The sequence below is a fragment of the Pseudopipra pipra genome, chromosome Z (genome assembly GCF_036250125.1).
Source record: "Pseudopipra pipra isolate bDixPip1 chromosome Z, bDixPip1.hap1, whole genome shotgun sequence".
In the NCBI taxonomy this organism is placed as follows: Eukaryota; Metazoa; Chordata; class Aves; order Passeriformes; family Pipridae; genus Pseudopipra; species Pseudopipra pipra.
The window spans coordinates 63,044,558-63,054,187 of NC_087581.1; the positions used below are offsets into that span (position 1 = coordinate 63,044,558).

Here is a 9,630-nt window from a genome sequence, read left to right on the forward strand (position 1 = left end):
ATTGACATCACTGTCATAAAACCACAGACATTTCTTTCCTTTCATGGAGTGGTGAACAATTTGATCTATTGTATTCTCCATTTACTGCGTATGAACATCACAGCCTGTTTAATGGGCTCTGTTTGAGGCCTGCTCTTGTCTAGCATCTCCTCATGAACCTAATTCCTAAATGGTTTGATGGACAAAATTGGCCTTTCAGACCCAAACAACTGAGTGCGAGTGAAGACCAATGACTGGAAGAACCATCATGAGCTAGAATTGGTGCAGTGTTGCTAAATTGGAGAGACGCTGCTGCATGTCATGAACATCTGAAGAAGATTTGATCCAGAGTTTCCTTTCATAGAGGACTGAAACAGAATTCACTTATAAAATACTACAAAATTTACTAATCACTTCCTTCATTATTCATCTCACCCATTTGCCCCGGCACTTTCTTCTCCCATTTGCTATTATTTCCATTTTCTCTCCTCTTGCCCTCCCCTTGCCCTGGGGTTATTGCTGCCAGAGTTTTGGGTGTTCCTTTTTTTTTTTTTTTTTTTTTTTTTAACATGAGCTTCACCTGATCAAGTCAAGAAGTTCCTGGAAGAAGCTGAGTTTGCCCAGAAACATTAAATGCATCTGACCTCCCCAGATGTTTTGGAAGGCATAGAACAGTTAGACGCATACAAGACCAGCACAGATCTGGCAAAATCAACAATTTTTTTTCTTCATTTATCCCCTAATTTTACAGGCAAAAGAAGACGAATAAGTTTTTCCCTACATTTCCAACATGCAAGGACCCTAGTTTTGGAACAAGTAATTCAGTTCCCATATTTAATGTCAGTGATGTGAACTGGTCGTAGTTACGACTTTGAAAGGTTTTAGCTATATGTGTCTGTCTTCCTCAATGTGCAGATAAAAAGAAAGTGGATGACATTGTCCTCTGCTACTACTGAGAAACACTATGGTTCTTCAAAACAGGCACAGAAAACTACTGTAGTACATCAGTTCCTGGTTACATGATTGCTATGAAACAATTGCAAAAGCTCTTGATGTTGATGTGAGAAACTTGATGACATTGTAACATTTGTTTTTACTGGCCCTCCATGATATGCTATGTATCAACACAGGGTAAGAAGTGGGGCAAATTGTGACTTTGAAGTAGCTTCTTTCTTTCTTCTTGAAGTTTAGGATTTTCATCTGGTGATGAGAGAGTCAGTGAAAAAAGCTGATGTTTTCCTCTGCCATTTCTATGATCCTGTGCCACTGTGCATGATCACTGGTACAGCTGCTGAGTTTTATTGCAGGAATGACTGTACTTCATAGTGTGCATATAGATTAGTTACAGATACTCCTTTGCACCAGACACATACTTCTACAGTTCACTTTTAATGAGACAGGAAAACAGGAACACAATACTTGTATTTTTGAATATGGACATCTCTTAGGATGAAAACCATTATCCTAATATGATCTGAAGCCATTCTTTAGTTTTGGCCACTGGAGTAGTTGCTATTATGTTAATATGCATGTAAATAAAAAAGCTGTAGGAAATAATTCTTAGATATTACAGAGCTTCAGCCAAAGTCAGGTCCAAGATATTTCCTGTTCTAGTCACAAGGAAGAGTACTTTATGTTAGTTGATCTGTCCTTATCTCTGATCTTAACCTATCCACATTCATGTTTTCCTATTTCTGATAAGAATATTAGCCTATGCAATTTACAAATACTTGATATCAGTTATGTCATTAAAAGCTAAACTTTAGCTTAAAACTCAATTTCCTATACCTAGCTATATTGCATTAGTGGCTCAATATTACTTTCATAAGATTTTGGTAAGAGTCACCCCAGCCTTAGAATGAGGCCCAGCAATAAATACTAAGCATCTTCTTGCTTAGATATTTAGAAAGTAACACATTGCCACTGTCCCAGCACTATCCTGTGTCCCAGTGTTCTAGTACATAAATTGTCTTAAAGTTGAAAAAATTTCACCATTTGTAATTTTTGAAGAATATGATTAACCATGTAACATTCAGTAACAGTCATTATTGAAAAAGTAAGACAAGAGCAGCCTAGAATGCTTTAAATTCTTGATTTTCTTTGACGGCTTTCCCTAACCTAGCATTTAACTTGCAGGAAAGAGAAAAAAACCCCATAAACTTATGTAAGGGAAGAAAAGATCAGAATATGCCATATAATATGCCTGGATGCCTGGGATTTTAATTAGAAAAATAATTTAGAAAGTGAAGAGTAATGTAATTAAAAAGTACTTAAATCAGGCCTACATCCTCGACCCAACCAACAATTATTAGAGAAACCAATATATAACATGGGACTTTCCTCATACCTGATTTTTTTTTAAGAGGAGAAATTAATGTTATGCATAAAAAAGGACACAAAAAACCAATTTCATCTCATGTGATAAAGTCTATAGCCATCCCTAGGATAAATAAGAAATTAGGTTTGTTACACTTTGCTTATGACTATGTATCAAACCAATGAAAGTAAAGAACTCACCCTTATCAGGCATAGATTTCCTGGAAGCTCTTCTGCCACATAAAGATAAAAGCAATAATTGTTACCTCTGGCTTAGCTCAATCAAGCAGTCAGCAATTTCACATATCTGTTGCACAGAGAAACTGAAACCTCAGTTTTTACTCTGAAACAGGTTTGGTTTTTTTTCATTGTACAAAGGAGGAATAATTAAAGGAGTATTTTTAAATAGATACTCATTTTGTCCTTTATATCAGCCTGAAAGAGTCTCTGCCCTCACAGGTAGGAATAGGCACAGTTCTCAGCACACTGGACATTCCCTACCTACAATTGAACTGCCCTACTTCCTGATTTCAAAGCTGCATTTTTGTAATATTCTAATTGATATATATTTGCAAATTGTTGTCATCATTGCTTGGAGATCATGACATCAGATGCAACCGTGATACCTCTTGAAAGCTTTTCAGCCTCACAATAGCTTTGCAGTACAGAAATGATAGTAATCTGTCATCCATCACTGTATTTTTCCTAGCTAACTGTATTACTGAGCAAATCCTATGCATGCAAACCCTACAAGAATAAGCATTAACAATGTTAAAACCAACATTCTCTTTTCCAGTCATCTTCTTTCCTTTTTTTTCCAACACCTAAACCTAAACTTCTAAAGTTATTTGAAGGTCTTTCCTTTACTGTGTTCACTGGGCTTTTTTTTCTGCCTTTTTTTTTTTCATTTTTCCTCTTCATCCTCTACAAAGGACACATCAGTAGCATGCTTAATACATATTCCCTGAGTCTTCTTAGTGATGGCTGGTAAAAACTATCACACAATATTGCATTCTTGGTTATCTGTGTGGGGAAATCTAAGATAGTGAGATACAAATTCCCATTGCATCAAATATCCGTATTTTAACAATATTTATCTGGTCTACCTGGTTTTGATTGTGTGAGTAATGTACAGTCAGAATTGTAAACACCCAGTACAAAGGAAGCCTGCAGTCCTGACTGAAGTCAATAACTATCAATATGTTGCCAGAATTACTTGATATCACCTGTCCAGACATTTTGATCAATCTGAACACTTATTAATGCTGCCAGGCAGCAATTTCTGATTCATTTGCTCTGTCAGGTGGTGTAGATGAATAAATTGTGTGAGACAAGTCACCTTCTCCTATATCCTTGCTCAGACAAAATTACCACATTTGAGTAAAAAAGTAATCTCAAAATATTTTTCACCACTTTTTAAATAAAAGGATTAATTTTATTTAAGAAATTATTGTACAAATTTGGAAAGATAGAAAATGCATGAAAGTGATAAGGGCAAGCAGGACAGAAGGAAAAAAGAGATGATAAAATGGTCTTTTGGATCCTCAGGTCTTTGATCTGTGGTCTCATGTATGCAAAGCCTGGTAGTTCTTTGTGACATTATGTTCACTCCATTTTACTGGCAATTAACATGGTTGTTAAAACCTGATTATTAGAGAGAGATGCCTCTACCTGAATTAAGATGCAAACGAGACCATATGATGAAGTCAATAGTATGGATTTTATTTAACAGTAAATATTGCATAGAGAGAGATAGAAAGAGATAGAAAAGGGAATGGGGGTGAGAAAGAAAGTGAGAGAGAGACAGGTTAAGTAGAAAGATGGTCACCACTCTGTGGATCTGGATGTCATCCTGTTGGTCCTCCTTACCCTGACTTCTCGATGGTGGGGGTCCCGAGGTTGTTCAAAACTTTTCAGTATTTATACATTTTAGCAAACAAAGGATTCAATGCTCATTGGTTACATAGTTCTCTTATTCTATTGATTAAATGAATCGCATGCTTAGTCTCTCTCTTCTTTTGAGCCAGTGGGCCTCAAGTCTCAAATCAGTGGCCTATGGCCTCCCCACACTGGACCCAACCAGAGCCAACCCTTGGCACAGTTGCTGAGCTGGCCTTCCCCATGGACTCCTTGCAGTGATACATACTTTTCCCCCAGCCTTTTTTAACTTTCCATAGGCCTGAGATAATCGGGCAATAATACACCTTTATCTTATCCCAAGTTCAGGTGACTTAACTCACAATTCAATTTCCTGGAATCCAGGAGGTATATTTGGGCAGCAGAGAGTGGTGACCTTTGGTGTTCATAGATGAGCAGTTGCTTCTTTGCACAATTTGCTGCAGTGGGCAAAGTCCTTTGGTGGTCTTAAAAGTGTTTGGGGTGACTGTGGTCTTTAAACCTCTTACTCTGATGCCCACTTAATTACCAATGAGGGGCAACTTTGCCTTTAGGGATGGACTAGTTCCCATGTGTGAACAACAGCTCCAGTTCTTCAGGCTGCGGCCATGCTCCTGTGTAGAGCTACTCAGGAGTGCCAAGCAGAATGAACTTGTGGGAACTCATGGCTCAGGACCCTCAGCTCCAGGACACATCTCTGCCTATCTCTACCCACCTGTGGGTCCCATACTCTCCAGGAAAAGAAGATTCAAGGTTATGGAAGTGAAATCACCTTATTTCCCCCACCAGCTATTACTCAGGGGAGTCTGCTATCCTGTGGCCCAAAGAGCAGAAGGTAATCTCATGGGGCAGCATCTAGTGGTGGCTGAGGAAGGAATGGCTCTGGCTGTGCCAGGTTTTAGTTTAGCTGTGCCCAGCTCCTGGGCAGTGTGTGAGTAACCTTGTAGTCTCAGCCTACATGCCATAGAATGTCCCTGCGTGGTACAGAATGGCCTGAGTGGGATGGGGTGCTTGTATGACATTTTGACAGCCCTGGGTGTCCCACATTTTAGCTGTGAGCTCTAAAAAAAACCCCTTAGATCCTGGCAATGATAATTGGGAAGACGTTGTTCTGTTAAGACTACAGATGTCCTTTCCTGAATGTCGGGCTGCAAAATAATAAAATCTTCCAGGAAACCTCAAGGTTTGTGGGTGTTGCTGTGTCAGGTGCGTGCTGCCACATTTAGGGCGTGCTGCCAAGGGTGGGGTGCATCTGGATATAGAGTTTGTTCCTGGATTTGGGCAATGCTGCCAGGTATAAGGCTTATTTCAGGCTTAGGGGGTGCCACTGAACTTTTGAGAACTGTGAAAATCAGCAACTGTTAAAATCATCATCCAGTGGAAGCAAGCCCTAAATCATCAAGGTTGGTTTTGGGGGTGCACGCTGTTATGACCCGCCCTAGGAAAAAGGGGAGGGGGGTAACTCAGGTTTTTATCAGTAATTCCCTTGGGGTGGATTAGAGTGAAATGACACTGAATAATCGGTGTCTGAAAACACATATTGGTAAGGTTTATTTTAACAATTTTGTATCAACAGGTATGCCAGCATTTTGGGTGTTGTCATATAACAGTGTGACATAGAGATAACCTTTGGTGGGGGAGAAAATGCATAGGGGAGAAAGACAGGATAAGAGTAAGGGAGAGTAAGGAAAAAGAAAAGCTGAGAGTGGACAAAATGTCTATAGTCACTGCCCACGGGGTCCAGCGATGACACTTGGTAGTTGCAGCTTCCATGTCTGTCAGCTGAACTGGTGGCCTTGATCTGCGGGGGGTGAAGGAGGGAAGCCCCCACGTGCCAAGAAGTTATGAGTTATTATATGCATGGTGAGTGTCGTGGGGCATACCTCAAGCCTCCAAACTCTCCCTGGGCCTGCGCAGAGTTTTTGTGTCTGGCCTGGTTCCCGCCTTTCCAGATTGGCAGAGGGGGGGATGGGCTTTGATGGGCCCTCAGAGGTATAATGCAAAAGTCAAAAGCCTGCAAACTTGGCTCTTCACTGGAGGGAGGGACGGGCCCAACTGCCCATCAGAGGTACAATGCAAAGGTCAAAATCTTGCAAGAGTCTCCTAGAATGCATAAATCATCAACCATTTCAGTCTCTGACACACGCAGATGGGTGATGGTGATGACACAGCAGGCATGGTGGCATCATCATCGAGGCCTGTTTCTGGGGCACCATGGAGGTGAGTGGTGGTGGTGCCATGGCAGCCACTATAACCTCATTGCCAAGGCAATAAGGTGTTGCTGGGCATCATTGTGACGTGGAGAAGTGATGAGAGAGAGGACGGGGGAGGAAGGAGCTTACCTTCTGCCCTTTGCTCGGATGCATCCTGCTATTCCCTTATGGCTGCCCAAGTAGACTCAGGAGCAAAAAGCCCGGTACTGCTGTGGTAGAGATTCTTCAAGTGCTGAATGTTGATGTGCACCATATTGACAATGATGCAGCAGGACCTTGACTCGAGGGAGCAAAGTAAGAGCGAAGCCTCCCCTCCCCACAGCTCCCCATGGCTGGCAAAGGGGGTGCCAAAGCAGTGACAGGGGAAGATGGGAGTTGCCCAAATGCCCTGGAGCAGTGTCTCTCCTCTTACAGGTCAACAGGGCCAGGGCTGGGCAGTGGGCACCTTCGAGGGCGCCTGTGCCTGCCCTGCCCTTCAGCCTGCCCAGAAGTGACAGAGCAGGGCTCTGGGGTTGATCCTGCAGGGACACTTCTCCAGCCCCACACGAGGTGCTCACACGTGGTGCCATTCACTTTCTCTCTCTGCAGTGTGCATGCTGTGTTGCCAAGTAGAGGTGGATCAAAACATTTGCGGGTGCAAAAAAGCAAGGAAAGGGCTCTGTTTCCACACTTACTGTGTGGTAAGTTCTCGTGGGGCTCCCTTCAGCTTTCTGCTGAAGACAGACCATTCCTTGTTGACCTAAGGAATTCTGGGTCTTCTCTGCAGTTCCTTGCTAGCGAGACTTTTCTGGACGAGGCCTTAAATGGGTTTTGCATTTCGGACATCAAGCACGCAATCCTGGAAGCATCCAAGAAGGTCAGGCAGGAACTGGCAAAACCAGGAGGTTTGCTCCAGGAGAGCCTTGTGGGAGCTTCTCTTGGAGCCCAGGAGTGAAGCTTGGGGTGCCAGGCGGGTCTAGGGGCCGTGGGCCAGCAATGCCCACATCCCTTGCCCTGCCTGGAGCTGTGGGGCAGCCCCACAGCCCTGAGAGCCTCCTACTGAGGGGACTGCTGTGCTTTTTCCAGCACTGCTTCGTTTGCAGCAAGATGGGGGCTGCCATCACTTGCTGGATGAGGGGATGTGACCGCAGCTTCCATTTGCCCTGTGCCTTCCAGGGTGAATGTGTCACACAGTACTTCGGTCTCTACAGGTAAGGCCTGCTAAACATTGTGCTGAAGCCCCCTCCTTGCATTCCAGCTCCCTCCTGTCAGCAGAGGACACGTAAGTGAGGAACATACAAGGACAAACAGCAGCCTGCCACAGACAGAGCCTCAACCTGCACAGGGACTGGGGCTCCTTCACGGCTCCTCTGCCCTTCTTTCCATCACAGGAGCAAGTGTCAAAGGACTGGGACCTTGCTCATTCATTCCATCTTCCCTGCAGATCCTTCTGCTGGGAGCACTGCCCGCGGCAGCTACTTCAGGTCGATCCAGAGCAGAAGAGGACCTGCAGCATCTGCCTGGAGACTCTGGATAATGAAAGGGCCTTCAAAATACTGGTGTGCCCAGCATGCCAAGATGCCTGGTTCCACCGGAGCTGCATACAGAAACAGGCTCTCCATGCTGGTATCTCTTTCTGCTGCCCGTGTTGCCAGAACAAAGAGCTATTTGTGTTGGCAATGCTCAACATGGGCATCCGGCTCTTCAGGAGGTTGGTTTCTATCCTCCCAACTGCCAAGGCACCAGACACAAGTGCAGTGCCAACCTAGGGACTGCCCTGGCAGGCCTGGCTGCCTTCTTTTCTGTGACTTGTCCTCAGCTTCATGGAGGAGCTGGAAACAGGGTGGGCAGAGGAGTGGGGACTACCTGGATCTGCCTAATGCTGGGGCAGCTAGGGCTCAACACTTTCCCTTCCTTCTCTGTCAGACCACCATCATGGGAGAGTGACAGAGCTTGGAAATTGGACAATCAGCAGCGCAGGCACTGTGATGCTGGAATATGCCTTTGCCCAGGAGGCAGGGAGCAGGCAGAGGAAGAGGGGTAAGTAGCCAAAGCAGCAATCTGGGGCTCTGCAAAGCATGTCTTTGTCCCCACTGGCTTGGGGAGGAAGGACTAAGAACAAGGGCCCATGTGAACCATCCCATGCCTGTGTCACTGTATCCTCACAACCAGCCACTTGTTTGTTTCCCAGGCCTTGGGAACTGCTCCTGTGCTTCTCCTGTGCTGCCGAGGGCACCCACCGGGGCTGCTCCTGCATGAGGACCATCTCAACCCACTGGGAATGCAATGACTGTGCTGGCCAGGGCACAGGTAAGAGGCAAAGTGCCTAGGTGCTCCGGGGCTGCATCAAGGCTTGGCAGCAGGGTCTGAAGGTGTGCTTGGTTCCAGGAGGACTGCGGGTACCACGATGGCCTCTCCTGCCCATGGGCTGGGTGGCCTCGCTGCCAACCATCCTGCCTCTCCTTGCAGCCTCCCATGACAATTCAGAGGTCGACAATCCCTGCACTGCCAGTCCTGCAGTGCCAGAGCTGTCCCCCAGCACTGTGGTGGTTGAGATGGACAGACGCTCCCAGTCAGGGCCAATCCGTATGCGGCACATCCTGCGGCAACAACGGCGGGCACGAGAACCATACCACCAGCCTGAAAAATACCGCAGGACCAGCCTTCGCCAGTCTAGACTGCTGAGACCAGCAGCCCCAGCACTGCCAGTCAGGTGGTGTCATGCCTGTCCCAAGGCATCTGGGTGGTCAAGAGGGAGAGATGTTCCCAGCCTGGACCCATCTGGATCCAGCATGCCCAATGGCAACAACAGCAGAAGTAAAAACCCTACAGCCAGCCTGGAGCAAACTGCTGATTGGTCCTGCTCCAGCCTCAAATGCTGTTCCCATCACCCATCACAATAAAATTGTCTGTTCTTCTGCACTGGGAGATCCCATGCCAGTCATGCTCCTCTGCCTTTCTCAAGATCATGGTCCCTGAGGATTGTGTGCTCTCCCAAGGTTGGCAGTGTCTTCCCTAGACTTCTTCCCTGTGGGTTGGCCTTGCCCCCCTGTCCAGCACCATGGCCATGAGCTTCAGGCCTCGCTGGCCCCTGTAGGCGTCAGTCCAGAGCAGCGCTTTGCCCCCATGGGATGTTCGCACACCTGAGCCCCATGTGACCTCTGCCTTGCCCAGGATGTCCTGGCCAGGCCCCAGCACCCTGGAATGTCCCAGGCTGCAGTGGGAACACAGCTGGTGGTGAGGCTGC

General features: G+C 45.8%; 1 protein-coding gene across 1 annotated transcript; it reads left to right on the forward strand.

Annotated features, from left to right (window-relative positions):
- Positions 1 to 8,217: 8,217 nt before the first annotated feature.
- LOC135406775 (uncharacterized) lies at positions 8,218 to 9,305 on the forward strand. The gene is made up of 3 exons (XM_064641203.1): positions 8,218 to 8,423; positions 8,575 to 8,693; positions 8,853 to 9,305. Exons 1-3 carry the CDS (start codon positions 8,263 to 8,265, stop codon positions 9,284 to 9,286), a joined length of 714 nt encoding a protein of 237 aa, XP_064497273.1. The 5' UTR covers positions 8,218 to 8,262; the 3' UTR covers positions 9,287 to 9,305.
- Positions 9,306 to 9,630: the final 325 nt, after the last annotated feature.